Source organism: Vombatus ursinus, unplaced genomic scaffold (genome assembly GCF_900497805.2).
Source record: "Vombatus ursinus unplaced genomic scaffold, bare-nosed wombat genome assembly UNPS02014778.1, whole genome shotgun sequence".
In the NCBI taxonomy this organism is placed as follows: Eukaryota; Metazoa; Chordata; class Mammalia; order Diprotodontia; family Vombatidae; genus Vombatus; species Vombatus ursinus.
In genome coordinates, this window is record NW_020954556.1 from 55737003 (window position 1) to 55754529 (window position 17527).

Genomic DNA, 17527 nt, shown 5'->3' on the forward strand with positions numbered 1-17527 from the left:
ATGTAAACATAAGCTATCCTAAAGTCATTAGTAATTTTCAGTTATTAACTATTAAATATAAGTTATGTGCCATGTAAGAGGTACAGATCATCTAGTATAATACCCTCATCTAATAAGTGAGGAAACCGAGATTCATGAAACTAGATGTACTGTTTCATGCTTTTGAAAAGGAATTTCAAATGAATGGTACTGAGTTAAATGATCTTTTAAAAACAAGATTTAATTGGGCTGCTAAATACCCAAATAAATATGTTTTCCTTCCAAAATGGAGCTATTGCCAAAAGTCAAAGAAGTCTAGATACTGTTGGACTAACATTAGGAGACAACATGGTACAATGGAAAAACCTCCTAGCTCTAAATAAGAAGAGCTAAGTTTCAAATACTGCTTAAGTGACCCTAGGAAGTAATTAACTTAACCTCCTGGTGCCTCAGTTCCGTTTTATCTATAAATGAGAAGATGAATTAGGAGACCTTTGAAGTCCCTTCCAGTTCTAAATCTAAGATCATATATATTTGTTAAAAATACTTCTTTGTCTAATGATAGAAATTCAATAAAAAGGAATTAATTATTATATGTACATATATTTATATAAATATATGTATTATATAGATGTATATTTCTTTTCAAATAATCTATTAATTGATGAAAGAGAAAAAGCATTTATTAAGTGCTTACTATATGTCAGGCACTGCGTTAAGCACTTTGTAAATTTTATCTCATTTGATTCCTCACAACAACCCCAGGAGGTAAGTGCCATCATTGTCCTCATTTTACAGTTGCGGAAACTGAGGCAGACAGAGGTTAAGTGAATTGCACAAGGTCACCCAGATAGTAAGTAGCTGAGGCCAAATTTTAACTCAGGTCTTCCCGACTCCAGGCTCAGTGCTCTATCCCCTGTGCCACCCAGTTGTGCCATGAAGTAAATAGCGCAAGTATTACTACTCCATTTTGTAGATGACTATAAATGGATATATGGATCTAGAACCAGAAGGACCTCACCTAGTCTGACCTCTTCATTTTATATATGAAGAAATTGAGGCCTATGATGGTTATATGACTTGCTCAAAATCATAAAAGTAATAAATGCCATGCCTTTTCTTCCTGTACCTCATCTAACTGGAAGACAGTATGTAGACCGTGGTCTTCAGTAGTACCACTGTTGAGATCAGAGAGATTAAGCTGGCCAAGGTATATTGGAAAGAGCATTGGGCTTGGAGTACAAAGAACAGTATTGAACTTGTGACTCTGCCACTTACTAGATATGTGACCTAATTTATTAGAAAAACTCCCAGATCCTCAGTTTCCTCATGTGTAAAAATTAGGTGATTTTCAACATGCCTCTCAGAACCATAGGGTTTAAAAATTGGAAGAGAACTCCTATTAGGGGTGGGAAACCTGCGGCCTTGAGGCCACATATGGCCTCTAGGTCCTCAAGTAAGGGCCTTTGACTGAATCCAAACTTCACAAAACAAACCCCCTTAATAAGAGGATTTGTTCTATAAGATTTGGACTCAGTTAAAAGGCTGCACCCACGGACCTAGAAGGCCACATGTGGCCTTGAGGCTACAGGTTCCCCACCCCTGTCCCACTCTTTTTATTTTAAATAATGATGAATGGAGGCCCAGAGTAGTAAAATGACTTCCCTGAAATTACACAAGTCCTAAAATTCAGAGCCAGGATTGCAATCCAAGTCAGCTGACTTCAGCCCTAGTACACTCACCATTATTCCATGCTCCCTCCCAGCACTGACACCGCGTGACTCTGTTGCTAGTCCTGGGTTACATGTCAGAGCCATGACCAGAAGCCAAATTGAAAGCCAAATTTAGTGTTCTTCCTCCTACCCCACCCTCAGCTGTCCATTAGAACTAAGGAAACAGATAATTGAAAAAGCCATACTGTGCTCATACAAAGATACGATCAATACAATTTCAATTAGATTATTTCATTTTCATACAGGAAAAATCTCTCTACATCTGAATATATCCCCTCATTGAACCATCTTTAATATGAAGGAAGAGAATCTTGGACTAATTAATATATTTCATTTGTCCTTTAAGAAAATAGTGTTATATAAAAGCAAATTAAAATTCATTCATAATATTACCCAATTTTCACATCCACCATGTGGATTCATGACACTACCAACATAATCAGTAAACATATTAATGCCTCTAAAATTAAGTAGCGAGTGTGAGAATATCATTGTGTATTCTCTCCAACATCCCTCATCAGGCAATTTTGACATATTTAATCTCATGGCTTAAAATAAAAATAAAATTTATCTTCTGAGTTGACTCTGGTATTGAGGTATAAGTACCAAAAAGCAATAAAATCATTCTTCTAAAATTTTGGTAGCAAAAGCTATATACTAAAATCCTTTTTAAGCTCCCTTTGGGATGTTGGAGAAGTCAAAGATAATGATCAGTAAATGAGCTTTACTTCCTTAACCTACAAATTGAAAAGAATTTTACTTTGTGAATGCCATAAAAGTAAAATCTGTACATAGTTTAAATTCAGGATCAACATCCCATCTCAAGCTAGACATTCCCATGAGCCTTTTCTTCCTGCTTCCAGTGAATGGGACACACCTAACTCTTGAGATCCTACCTGATTTAGAACTCCCATCTATAGTTTTTTTTACTGACTCCAAGCAACATTCAGATTTGCCTAATAAAATCTTTCTATTTAAGGATATGCATATTTACATATACCTATATGTAAACATATATGATATGTAAATAGAGTGAGAAATCTAATTATATCTACATATGTATTTATGTAGACATGCTTGTGTGCTTTCCATAAACACATATGTATAGAAAAACCATCTGCTTAGGGACCATAGGCAGGAAATTTTTCCCCACCTCAGGATGCCTCATGGTACACTAAATTTTAAGCCATGATTTTTCTAGCCCTCTAACCAGATCTGTCTGGATTTCTTTCTGTGGATATTCCTTTTTATTTTCGTTATTCATTTGTTCTCTTACTCTGTGTTTGTCTTTGTCTGTTTCCTTCACAGCCCTGTTGTTGAATGAGCTTGGTAAGCATTTCATTTCTTGCTGTTGTTCTTCATTTCTCCAAGTTTTTCTTTCCATATGTGTGTGTGTGTGTATGTGTCTATGTCTGTGTCGGTATGGCAAGGGATTTTTCAAATATGTTGACTTTTGTTTTGGAACTGTTGATTTACTACCAAGATTGTTGCTTTAGGACATACATTAGTCCAATTAATCTTTTTTTTTCCTGATGTCCACTAATTGGTGGTCTGTTTTCATTATAAAGATGAACGATTTCTGACATATATGTGTGAACTAAGTTTATTTTGATTTTGAGTTTAGTCACACTAACACTTAAAAGTCATGGAATTCACACTTTAATAAGTGATTTCCCATATTTGTAAATATAATTTATAAAACTTTTCATTGTTTGGGTGGGTAGCTAGGAAATCTGATATTAAAGGGGTTTGGTATATCTGATATACTTTGAATAAATCATAATTGGTATTCTTTTCTCTCTTTTGTTGTTTTTAGGTGGCTTCACTATAACAGGTATGGAATTTTTAAAGTCTAATGTGATCAGATTTCTCTTTGATCACACCGTGGTACTTATTAATTTATGTTTCATCATGCTTTTTTTTTTTTATCTTCCTCAATTTGCTTAAGGGAAATCCCGTTATGGTAAGAAAAATACCAAGTGTTCTTTATTTCATTCCTGTATACACTAAATATCACACAAAACAGCATTGAGACTTATGTAACATTGATTAACATAAATGTATGGAAATAGGATAGTACTGATTTTACTCATGATATCACATGCATTGTGTTCATCAGCAAGCAGTTTTTTTCCAAGTGAAAACTTAATTAACAAGCTAATGTTTCACATGTCAATATAATTAATCAACAGGTGTTTACTGAGAGATTTCTCTGTGCATGTCACTGTGCAGTATGCTATAGGGGGCACAAAGTATGTATTTTAGTAATAACATTCTGAGAGAAATTTAAGATTTATAAAGCATTCTCTCCAAAATACCTGAGGTTGGTAGATATATGACAGTGTCTCTATCCTCAGAGATAACAGTGTCATACAAGAATTGTATTGGGTTAGTGTTATGACCCATCCAGCCCACAATCCTTTTGCTAACAAATGTCCAATGGGACCCTCATATTAGGCAAAGTTTTGTCCTCCCAAATGTCAGTTGCAAAGCAAACTATTATATTTTCATACAGCTCTGAGAATTAGAAAGTTCTTTGTTATATTTAACCAAAACATGCCTCCCCTGTACCTTCCATCTACTGGTCCTCCTGATCCTGTCCTTTGGACAAATTATATCTATTAATCTAGACATTCTCTTCCACATACCATTCAAATATAAAGTGTCCCACTGTGACACTGACAAATTTGATAAGTATTTTATTTGTTTATCCACATCTTTGGCAATGAATATAATAGTGGTTGGAGCAGTTCAGCAATTGTCTCCAATTTTTTCAGCATTCTAGTATAAGAAAAAAAAGGATTAAATTCACTTAAAGCATTAGATACTTTCTTATTCTTCCTTATCTGTTTTGGCTACAGTTCCCTCTTACCATATTTGATTGACCTCTTCCAGTCTTGTTTATTTGACTTCATAGAGAAACATAGGAATTTAGTAGCTTTTTTTTCCCCCTCTGTCTTTTGACAATATAACATATGCCCTCCCAAATGGAACTATCCCTAGCTCATATTTCTTGTTTTAATTGTTTAAGAGCTCTTTTTATTGTTCTCATATCCTAAGTTTCAACTCATTCTAGACTTGCTCTTTCCCCACAGTTTTCTTATATATTCTTGCTACATCTTTCCTTATTTGTCTCTCCTTTCATCTTTTGTTTATATCATTTTAAAATTTTATCTCCTCAGAGAGCTCTCTATGCAGGTCCACTTTTTTTTTCTATATCACTCATTTTTAATATGGATGATTTGTGACTATATTGTTAAGATTTTCATTTTTTTAGGTGTGCCATCCTTCTTTAGGCAAATTTCCTTTTAACTTTTTGAAATAAGCCATCATTGATAAAATGTCACTTTCTCTCAAGATTCCCAGAATTAAGACTAGAGTCATAAATCCCTTCACTGCTTTTTCAGCCTTCTGAGTGATTAAATGCATGTAGTTAGAAGAAAAGAAGGCAATCCTAGGCTCTCTGGTCATCCCCAGCCATCCCTCAACACTGCACAGCTCCTAGTTTATCTAAGCCCATTATTACTTGTCTAGATACTGACTTCATGTAACCCAACTCTTCCTTTGTAGCTCCTTCCCCTAAGAAGGCTTGTTTTTTTTTCTTTTGATTATTCTGTTGACTGAACCTTGAGAAAAAGTTCTAAGAGTTGTAGGATATCTTCAATTCCATAACCAACATGATGTTTTGACAAAGCCTGTCTTTCAAGTCACTTTGTGGCACAGATTGCACGTCCTGGGTTTTTACCTACAGCACCCCTATGGAAGTATGCCATAACATGTGAAATTCTGAATTATAAAAGGAATGTAGGGAAATTAAAAAAAAGTTATTTCATCCAGAATTCAACCCCCAAAATCCAATGTTTTCGTTAACTATGGACATGGAGAAATAGTGTCACTTTTGGAACTGCAGATTCTGTATCCAGTCTTCTTATGCTTTGTCTCACTAGAAGGCACCCAATTAACATCCTATGGTTCCCATAACATATCCATCAGTAGCACTGTCCACCACTCTACCTCTACCTCAGCCCCTATGGAGTTCACTTATAATCAGTTCCCGTTCCCAAAGTATAAAAAAAATCTATTTTGTTCAAAGAATAAAAAGGTCTTTTACCTTGAAGCACCAGCTTTATCTGACAAATGATCACAAATGTATATATTAACAAAGGAAAAGAGAGGAGAGAGGAGAGAGAGAGAACTAAACAAATAAAAATAAAAAAACTTGAGGTTTTTTATACAGTTGTTTATATTTTTATGATCTAAGAAAGAAATCAAGCATCTATGATCAAATAAGAGAAGTAGCTTCAGTTAGAGGTGTCAGATATGTGGCTGTGGGCCACACGTGGCCTACAATATTCCTCTGTAAAGCTCAAGTCAGATTAAAATATAACTGGGAAATATTTAACAAAATACTTAAAAATACTACAAAACATAGATAATATTACATTTTAAAACAGTAAATATATGACTCTGAGATCCTTATGTATGGATTAGTTGCCCCTCTTTCTAATTAAGTTTGACACCACTAGCTTAGATTGCTCTAATTAGTGACTATCATATAATAATCATGATATAGGAATGTGATATCATCATATATGTAGACATATATGTATATAATATCCATTATATAATAGGTGAATACATTTATAGTACAGTTTATATATCTAACATTGGAAATGGATTTTCCAGCTACAGCAAAGCACTCTTTCTAGTGAAAAGCTATCAACACTCTAGGATACCCATTTGGAGCTGCTAGTCAGTTCATCTGGCAGCAGCAATCCCCAGGGACATGCACTTCAGTGGAAACCCTAGCTACAGTTAATTCGTGATGATGGCCCCCTGCAAACCTTGGGGCTCAGCAGAATCTCTCTAACAATTTCAAGCCTTTTCAGCTCACAAAGGAAATGCCAATTTGGACCCAACAACTTTAATGTCCGAGGTACTCCCAAAGAGTCACCTACAGATAGATACTTGGCCTTCCCCTAGAGCTTAGTGAAATGTGGCTGGCTACAATGGGTCATTTATTCATCTTGGATCATGGGAGATATGATTTTAAAAAGAGTTCCCTCTATATTAGCTCTGCTTAGAATAAATCAGTAAGGGGAGACCTACTGTATGACAGACACTATGCTAAGTGCTGAAGATATGAAAACAAAATGAAACTGTCCCTGCCTTCAAGGAGATTAAAAAATTAGAATATAAAATATAAATAAAATGAATACAAGGTAATGAGTGGATAGGAACTTGAGTGTCTAGGGAAATCAAGAAAGATTTCGTGCAGGAGATAGCGTCCGAGCTGAGCTGTGAAGGGAACAAGATTCTAAGAAATAGATATAAGAAAGAAATGCATTTAGGCATGGGGGACAGCCTGTGAAAATCAAAGAGATGAGACACTAACCATTGTGTAAGAGATCTGTAAATAGGCCAGTTTGATGGGCCTGAGAAGTGAAGAAAGAATAACAACATATAATAAGACTGGAAAGGAAGGTCGGAGCCAGATTATTGGCTTCCAGTGTCAAGCAAAGGAATTTGATTCGATCCTAGAGGTAAGGTAAAACACCAAAGCCTGGACTGAAGTGGAAAATAACACATGCATGTGTGTATCTGTGTGTGAAATTTGGTATACTAACTCCACCGAGAAGTTTCAGAACCAAATCAATGTAATCAATCATTCTGCTGATTTTCTGCTAATCCTTTTGTTAGGCCAACCTGTCTTCAGGAAAGTCCATGCTAGAGACCATCCAATTCCCTCTACTGTAATCAACATTGCAGGTACTCATTTCGTCATGGTTACCTCAAAAACCACAGTTTAATTAACTCACAGTTTAAAGCTTTCAAGTGTACTTTATGCACAGCCATCACTTCACGTATGTTGGTCACTGTTGAGTGTTGATTTTTAAAACTACATCAGTGAGAAACAAAGTTGTACTGCTCAGATGACTTCCCTGGGGCTGTAAGGAGAGGGGAGAGCTACAGGCAGTGAATAGAGTATGTGAAATTCAATATAACTATAACTATCTACACACATGTACATTTATCATTGTCGTCCAAGTCTTTTCAGTCGTGTCCAACTCTTCATGACCCTTTTGGGGTTTTCTTGGTAGAGATATGGAGTGGTTTGCCATTTCCTTCTCCAGCTCATTTTACAGTTGAGTAAACTGAAGTAAACAGTGTTAAATGACTTGTCTCGGGTCACATAGCTAATTAAGTGTCTGTAGCCGGATTTGAACTCAGGTCCTCCTGACTCCAGTGCTCTATCCACTGAGCCATCTAGCTACACACACACACACACACACACACACACACACGCACACACACAAATTGTTGATATATATATATTTTTTAAAACTATGTGTGTACATATATGTGTATATATGTATATGTATATGTATATATATATAATTATCTTGTTAGAGAAGTGTAGAAGGCATTACTCAGTGTCCATAAAACTACTAAAGAAATTATTCCCAACTATTTCTGCCTCTTGAATTCCTCGATTTTCTAAGATCTCTCAAATATTTCTTTGCAAAAGAAAAAAAAGTCTTTCATCTCAAGTAACAGAGGAATTCTTTAAAACACAAAGCTAAGAGGCCTGTTATCCTCACTTTTGTCCCACCTAGTCATCATAAAATAGCAGAACTAAAAGAAACCCAAGAGGTCAGTATTACTAACTTTTCATTTTATCAATATGGAACTTGAAAAGACCTAAGTTCAGGGCTTGCCTTGACACTTATTTAATCTGTCAACCTTAATGTTTTCATCTGTAAAATGGGGATGATAATAGTACTTACTTCCTAGCATTGTTGTAAGGATAAAATGAGATAATATTTGCAAAATGCTTTGCAATCCTTAAAGTGATATATAAATGCTAGCTATAATGATAATGATGAGGAGGAGGAGAAGAAGGAAACTAAGTGCCCACAACATCAAGTGACTTAGGTCACACAGCTATTTTGTGGCAGAACCAATACTTGAACCTAGGCTTCCAGTCTCACAATATAGTGAGCTTGTTTTTATTTTTGTTCCTCCCCTTTTACTTTATATGCCTGTTCAATACCTCTCTTCTTCCTAAAATAATAATAGCTAGTATTTCAATAGAATTTGAAGGTTTGCAAAGCATTTTACACGTGTCATCTCATTTGATCTTCCCATTAGCCCTAGGATGTTAATACTATTATCCTCATTTGACAGATGAGGAAATTGAGGCAGAGATGTTAAGTGAGTGACTGAGGGTCACATAAATGGATTGATTTTCTACCAGGAACTTGAAAATCTACAAAGTGTTAACAATCATGAAACAGTTAGGGCCTGAGTTGGGTTTAACCGGTTATCAAAGCTGATAGTAATATTTAGTGTAATTCACTGGGCAGATTAGGGTAGGACACCTACCATACAGTAGTCATCAATATCAGTCTTTGTGGCATTGGAAATACTTCTGGCTTTCCTTGTCAGGATTTTAACACAGTACCTCTAATATGAACCATAGATTTGGTCTATAGTGTTGAGGACCCAGACACTCATGCCCCAGACTTTCAATCAGGGATTTCCAAGGCACTCAAAGTATCTGATATGATGATGAAGAAATTGACATATTTTGAAAATGATGAGAATGACCAAATGCAAGATTATCCTCCAGTTGGTCCTTTGGATTCCCATTTCTATCCAGGCTTCACTTATCCAGCCGCCTAAAGGATCTGTGAATTTATCCCATAGCACAGGTCATAAACCCCCCACACTGTATAAGAAATTTTCATAAATCTCCATGGCCCCCCAAAATTTTTCTCATTCTGGTAGTGAGTCCCTCCCAACTTAGTCTGGCTGGTCCTCGGGTAATAGGCACATATGACATCACCAGACCTATACTTACAACCTGGCCAGAGTGGTAGGACTGCCTGAGCTTGTTCTGAGTTGACATAGCATATGAGAACTCAGGGTTACCCACCATGAGACTATTTGGAAAAAGAAAAAGAGTGGATAGTGCCTTCTTCTCATTTAGAACTATTCAATATATATTACAGTGTAGTGTAGAGAGGGCTACCTTGAACTCAGAAGACAGGAGGTTCAAAAATAATTTCTAGTATTTGCTAGCTGGGTGACCTTGGGCAAGTCTGAAATCAAGTTTCCTCCTCTAAATCTATGTCACAAGGATGAGTAAACTGATTTCATTGGCCCATTCATAAGTAAAGGTTTTATATGTAACATAAATGGCTCCAATGCACACAAAAATATTAATAGAAGCAAATTCTCACATCTAAAAATTCATTCCTTGAAGAATGTCAAGAGTCTACCACCTAATTGTCATTTCAACAATGATCATTTATCATGTACCTACTACGTGCCAGGTACTGTGACTGGTGCCAGGGATACAGGGGGACTCAAAAAAAGGCAAAACTAGTCCTGCCCTCAAGAAGGTCATATCATTATAGTTGCATTCTATCAGTAGCAGAAGCTTAGTTTTTTTTTGATCACTTTTTCCCTTCTATTTCAATATATTTGCAAATATGACTATCTCCATAACCTTTATGACACTCTTGTCAAGTGATAAATGCTCTTTGTTGGGATGATGGAAAGAGCTCATATTTTGGACAGAAGAGCTGGATTTGAATCCCCATTCTGGCATTGATTATCTGTGTGGCCTTTATTTCCTTGGACCTTAGTTCCCATGTGGTAAAATGAAGGGCTTAGACTAGATGACCTCCAGGGTTTCACCCGTCTCTAAACTTCTGATCTTTTAATGATCATATTTAGCAAAGAAAAAATGAAAAAACTAGGTTTTCTAGGGTCACATGGTAATTTAGGTTATCCAATCATTCGATCAACAGATACTGAGTGCCAATACTGTGAGTGGCCCTGAACTCTATAATCACCAAATATGCATTCATAAAGCACCTACTGTGTGTCTGTGGACATATGAAGACCAAAAAAAAAGTCCTTGCTTCAATGAGTTTACATTTTATTGGAAAAAAGAACATGTACATATATAAGCAGCTATAGAGTAATTAAACAGTAATCAGAGGTGAGGGGAGACACTAGCAGCTGGGGAGATCATGTAGGAAGTGGCATTTGACTTAAACTTTAAAGAAAACAAGGAATTATATGAGGCAGAAGAAATGAGGGAGGATATTCTAGGCATGAGGTACAGCTTTTGAAAAGGTGAAGAAATTGGAAGTGGAATGTCATCTTTTCCCTGAAGGTCAAAGTTATTTGACTGTAGAGTGTATTTAGAGGAGTAATATGTAACAAAGCTAGAAAAGTAGGTTTGAGCCAGTTTTTGAAGAACTTTAAATGGCAACCAGAGGACTTTTCTTTGATCCTAAAAGTAATGACTCACTGAAGTTTATTGAGCAGAGATGTGACACAGTTAGATCTGTGCTTTAGGATACCACTTTGGCAGTAGTGTGGAGCTGGGTCAGACAGAAAAGAAGCTTCAGGCAAGAAGGCCAATTAGGATGCTACTGCAATAGACCAGATGATAGGTGATAAGGGAATCAAAAGAGGCTAGTGGTCATCTGAGTAGAATCCAGAGGATTTAGCCACTGATTAAATATATGGGGTAAGAGAGAGAGAGGATTGGAAGCTGACTCTTAAGGTTGTGAAACTGGGTGATTAGTAAGACAGGATGTCTTCGATAAAAATGGAGAAATGTGTAAGAGTTGTGGGTTTGGGGGAGAAGATAATGGGTTCCGTTTTGGACACGGTTAATTTATAGGATATTCAGTTTGAGATGTCCAATAGACAGTTGATGTTGCAGGATTAGAAGTCATGGGAAAGATGTGTATTGGATACATACCTCTGAGCATCATCTGCATGGAGATAATGAAACCAATGGAAGCAGACAAAGTCTTCAGAAGAGTATAAAGAGGAGAGAAGAGTACCTAGGACAGAGTCTTGGCAAAACCACCACATTAAGGGACATGACATGGATGATGATACAGCAAAAGAGAAGAAGGAACAGAGAGGTAGAGAACCAACCAATTCATCCATGAGCATTTATTTAGTGCCTTCTTTGTAACTGAGAGAGCAATATCATAGAAACCCAGAGAGGAGAGAATATCTAGGAGAAGCTGGTGATCAACTGCGTCAGATGCTGCAGAGAATTCAAGAAGGATTAGAATTGAAAAAAGGCCATTGGGTTTGGCAACTGAGAATTTTTGGTAACTATAAAGACAACAGTTTCAATCGAGAAAGGAGGTCACAAAACAGATTGTAAAGAGTTGAGAAGAGAGCAAAAGGAAAAGCTTTTTAAAAGTATAAGACAGACTGATCTTGCCCTTAAGAAGCACTGCCCAGATGGGAGTAAGACATGCATAAAGAAATATGGGGCAGCTAGGTGGCACAGTGGATAGAGCCCAGGACCTGGAGTCAGAAAGATTAGAGTTTACATTTAGACTCAGACACTTAATAGCTGTGTAACCCTGGGCAAGTCACTTACCTGTGTTTGCCTCAGTTTCCTTATCTATAAAACTAGATAAAACCCTCCAATATCTGTGCCAAGAAAACCTCAAATGGGGTCACAAAAAGTTGGACATAACTGAAAAATGACTGAAAAAGAACAAAACAGTCTTATTTTGGGAAGTACCCAATGAGACTGGAAAAATAAGAATTAAAGGAGAAGAGAATAAAGTACATTTTCAGTAGGTTTGGGCAACAGAGGCTCCATGGAAGAAGTGGAAATTGGATGCTGAAGGTGAAAAATGGAAAGGAACAGGTATAAGCAAAGGCAGGGAGTCAAAAAGTATAAAGCATGACTAGAAGAATAGTGCAAGCAGGAATAAAAACAAGTTGTTTACCTTCCTGCATGGTATAAAAATCCATTAAACAATGTTTTTCTAATATCATTCACCAGAGTGGACAACACTATACTCAGTACAAATATTATACAGGGCAGCCCTTTGGAAAACAGATATCTGGACTATTATAGGAGAGTTTCCATGATGGGCCGCAAATTAAGCATCCTCCTATAATAGCCTGTCCTTTCAAATCAGAATCCCAATGATATTCCTTCTTCCTCAAAGGAAAGGAACCAAGGAGCAGTGCGTATAGTGACAGGGAGAAAGGTACTCTGAGTTGAGATTCAGTATACATAGGTTTGAATCCTGTTCTGCTATTTACTAACTGTGATTTTTGACAAGTCTTTTAACTCCTCTAGCCTCAGTTTACTCAGCTGTAAAGTGAGGGAGTTAGCTAGATGACTTCTGAGACCCCTTTCATATTTAATTCTGAGAGCTCCACTTTTTTCCAGTTTTCAGCAAACATAGTTCATTAACTTGCCATGAAGAATCACATATTGATGTGTGATTAAATGTGTAATTATTGCCATATGTACACAGAACAAAAATAATGGGAATCAAAAAGCTCTTTCTATGTCATCACTTTACTCTCTTCCTTTACATGATGTACATGAGCCTTCTTTGAACATCTCCTTTCTGGGTTCCCAGTTCCCATAAAATTCCTGTCTCTCCTCCTTGCCTTCCATTAAAGGTCATTAGCAAAAGGCCCTTGGTCATTTATCTTTTAGCTGCAGTCTAATTTCTTTGGAACTCCTACCCTGAGTGATTTGAAGACTTGTATAAAAATCCTTTCAGCAAGGCATGACTATATATTCTCCATAAGACTCATTTACATGCTTATTTTTTGCTTTTGCTTCCCATTTTGTTTTGTCACTTGATATACTTTTTTTTCCTAAAATGGTGAACATGTTTTTATCCCATCTGCTTCTTGGAATCATTGCCAGCCTTATACCTGAAGCCTGTTTTCATCTGGAAGTGACTGACCTAGGCATGTGTCCTAGGTATTTCATTTGAGAAAAAAAAAAGAGTTGAAACTCAGTGATCCGCACCTCCAAGTGAAGCTGTAGGCCTCTTGATGGAAAGGAGTATTGAGAGAATGCTGGATGTTTTAACTAAATAGAAAAGGACAAAGATATCCATCATATGTAACCCTAGGCAAGAAGCTGTTTCCTTTCAAAAGTATCCACTGTTGATAGGCTCCCACTGAAAGGCAGTTTGACTGGAGCAAGTGAGACCAAAACAAACCATGATTTCTCTGAGTTTCACATGCTGCATAACATAGCCCAAGAATACCTACAGCTTCCACCTTTATTCATAAGGAGTAGATAGGCTTATTTCCCTTTCTTGACCTGGGATGATGAGCTTAGGACTAATGGGCCTGTCCCTTCTTTTCTACATTTAGATGACCTTTCTAGCTTTGATTTCAGCCCACATAATCTTCATCCTAAATGAAGTAAATTGTGCTCAGACATTTTTCCCGGTTAATCTCATCAAGGTATATACTAAATGGATGACTTCTGTAAATCATCTTTCTCAGGTGGATTGAATGGTTTATTCCCAAAGAATAAATAAATGATAAATAAATAAATAAATCTTCTCTCTTAATAATCTCAGGTTAAGTGTTACAAAGTATTTTTAACAGCCCTCAAAGCTCTGAACAATACCAGATTAGGTGATTTCTCCAGCACAGATATGGGATGGGATAAGATGGGATGGGATGGGGTGGGATGGGGTGGGATGAGGTGGGATGGAATGGAATGAAAGGGGATGGGGCGGTGGGAAAGGATGGCATAGGAATATTTGGTACTCAAAACTCCCATGACCACCTAGAACATTGAGGCAGCAAACATCTTGTTTCACTACATTTCTGTACTATTTTCATTTTTGTTGTCCACAAGAGATGGTAGGGTCACTTTCAACTGATGTTAATATTAGGTCACATCCGGATATAAATCTGGAATGAACATCCAAGATGAGATCAAGATTTTAAAATTCTTCCCAAGCAGCCTTGACCATATTTAGTGAATAAGGAAATAGAGCTGTTTATACTTCAGTGAAGTCATTTCTTAGTTCTTTAAAACAGGCTGTGTCCCGGAGGGATCTGGGTTAGAACTTCTCCCTTGCAAAGGAAAACCTTCTAAGTCTCACAGTTTCATTCAAGTGATTGCTTGAAAACATGGCAATTAAGGTTTTGTTCCTCATAGGGTTCCTTTTCCAAGAAGCCAGGGTTCCAGAGTGAGAGTGACCATGTTCCTCAGCATTTTCCTATTTCCCTTTTGCAGAGGAATGTGATGACAAGCAACCCCTAACCAGCAAAGAGGAAGAGGAACGGCGCATTGCAGAAATGGGGCGCCCGATTCTCGGAGAACATACCAAACTGGAAGTCATCATTGAAGAGTCCTATGAGTTCAAGGTATACTCACTTCAAAGCCAGATTCCCCCATAGGCTTCTGTCTCATGTGGACTTCTTGAAAGCCTCCTGGCCAAGATCATTGGCCATGTTACCCAAATTTTAAGCAACAACAGTGCAAATAGTCAATAAAGTAGAACCTTGAGGACTTTGCTGCCTCACAAGTTCAAGATGGGCTTACAAGGAATATTGGAGATATGGTGTTAATGGCAAGGGGATAAAGCAAGACTAAATTCAAGCTTGTGGTTTGAAAAGCAAAGCTAGCTTATCAAACATTCTAAAAACTCTGAGGTGATTTTATGTAACAGAATTTTCAAGAGAAGATTTGAATATGGAGGTAAAGATGGAATCTAAGAGATTATTCTCTGTACACGGATTCAGGGTTAATAAAAAAAATGTGTCAGAGAAAAGTAGACATATTATTAAAGATGAGAGGACCCTTTTACTTTTATCGTGTTCATCTGTTGGTTTTGGCTATCTCTGGATATTGCTTTCATCTATACTTTCCTTCTTTTTAAGGCCATTTTAGGAACCTAGCAACATCAGTGAAATGACAGCGTGGTTCTTGTAACAACAATATTTAGACTCAAGTGTTCAAAAACCAAAGAAATTATGGAGCATCCCGTTATGTGTAAGGCATGGTACTTATTGCTGTGAGATACAAAGAGAATAAGCTGTAGTTTCTGCCCTCTGGAAGCTTACAAGGGTATGCTTTCCCATGAGGTTTATTGGGGAAAGAAGTCAAATATCCACCCTACTATAAAAAGTTGGAATATATCAAGTAAATAGGAAAGATATAAAGTTCTGTGAGAGATCAGAAGAGTAAGAGATTACTTCTGGATAGAAGGATCAGAAAAGAATCATGGGTAATTGGGGTACAGGAGATGGACAGGATAGAAAGAATTTTAATAGAATGCAGAGTTTTTCTAGAGACAGGCAATACCATGAGCAAAGGTACAGAGGTAAACAAGGACAGGATGAATTCAGGGAATGATGAGTAGCCTATTTTGGTACAGCATAGATTCCATGAAGGGGAGCCATGTCATCTAAAGCTGGAAAGTTATGTTAGAGCCAGATTGTGGAAGATCTTGAATGTCAAGCTAAGAAGTAGATAATGGGGGGCCCCTGAAGGCTTTTGAGAAAGAATGATCTAGGCAGAGTATTTGGACAGTAGTTTGGACAATGAATTGAAATAGGAAGACTAGAGAAAGTAATAAAAGTTAAAGAAGCTTTTATAATATCCCAGAGAAGAGATGATAAGAGTCTGAGTTATGTGCAGTTCTCTCCAGAAATAATGCTTTCAGGTAACAAGTCTTTTAAGGACCTTGCTCAAATCTTCCAGAGTCTTACTAGAGAAGGGAATCTGTACAACACTGTGGCTAATCTGCTGTCTTCCTCTGTGCCCTAAGGCAGGGCACAGATCCATTAACACTTCCCTTGCTCAGGGTGAGCTACCCTAATCACCAAGGAGACCCCTACAGAATAGAACTGATACTCCTTTATAGCAGTGTCCAAACCTATGGTGGAAGGGACTTGGCAATAATCACCAATTTACCTCCATATGTCCCCCTCCCACATGGCCATGGGGTTTATATGCCAATTGAATCCCAGGAATATCCCTGAGTATCATAAAGTTCCTGGATATAAATATGCAAACTAAGCTCTAATAATAACTGCCCTGGATTGCATACATTTTTAAAAGTTTCCTTTCTCTCAAGACTTTGCTCTTTGAACAATACTTATTACAAGGGGAGCTAGTGTCCAATTATCAGAGCTTTTTTTTTACACACTAGTAACCCTCTGCTAACCAAACTGCTTTTCATTTTGGCTTCAGCCTATAGACCAAGGGTTCTTAACCATCTTTGAGGCATAGACCCTTTGGGCAGTCTGATGAAGCCTGTAGCCCATGAATATGGGCTATAGAATAATGTTTTTAAATGCACAAAATAAAACATATAAGATTCCAAAGTTTACCAGTTGCATTGAAATACAGTTATCATATATATGTGTATGTATGTATGCATGTATATGTATATATGTATACATATATACATGTACATATATGTGTGTGTATATATATATATATATATATATATTATACATATTTTTTTCAAAGTTCAGAGACTCCGGGTTAAGAACCCCATAGCTAAAAGCTTTGGCCAGACCACTCTGATGTGTCTGTTGGGTCTGGTAAGCAACATATTCACTCTTACAACATAGTAGATAGAGATTTGACTTGATAGCAGGCTAAATGCCATAGTTATTTGTGGAGAGGTGGATGAGTCCAAGACAGAACAGACTGGTGCTTATCCCTTGATCTTGTGATTGCCAATAGCGAAAGCTCTTATAATTACTATTAATAATAACTCAGGGCTAGAGAATCCACTCACAGACTAACCAAGTCTCTACTCTCAGGCTTGTTAAGCTAGTTTTAATAAGCTTTTTATATAATGTGTTTTCTATAGATAGATAATAATAATAACTTACATTTTTAATACTATTCAGCACAACAAGCCTTTATTAGGTGCCTACTGTATGCAAAGTATAGTGCTAAGGTTTAGAGACACAAAAACAAATAGTGAAAAATAGTGTCTGTTCTCAGGAATCTTAAATTCTAC

The 17527-nt window shown here is 36.9% G+C and overlaps 1 protein-coding gene across 3 annotated transcripts in view; it reads left to right on the forward strand.

The window, feature by feature from the left end:
* SLC8A1 (solute carrier family 8 member A1) overlaps positions 1-17527 on the forward strand; it is a 488864-nt gene that overhangs the window by 413329 nt on the left and 58008 nt on the right. For 2 of the 3 annotated variants that reach the window (XM_027865085.1, XM_027865086.1), the window contains exons 4-6: positions 3529-3546; positions 7413-7481; positions 14782-14912. In XM_027865085.1, coding sequence (XP_027720886.1) covers positions 3529-3546; positions 7413-7481; positions 14782-14912 — 218 coding nt within the window. The remainder of the gene's footprint in view (positions 1-3528; positions 3547-7412; positions 7482-14781; positions 14913-17527) is intronic. The other variant, XM_027865087.1, reaches the window with a different exon arrangement.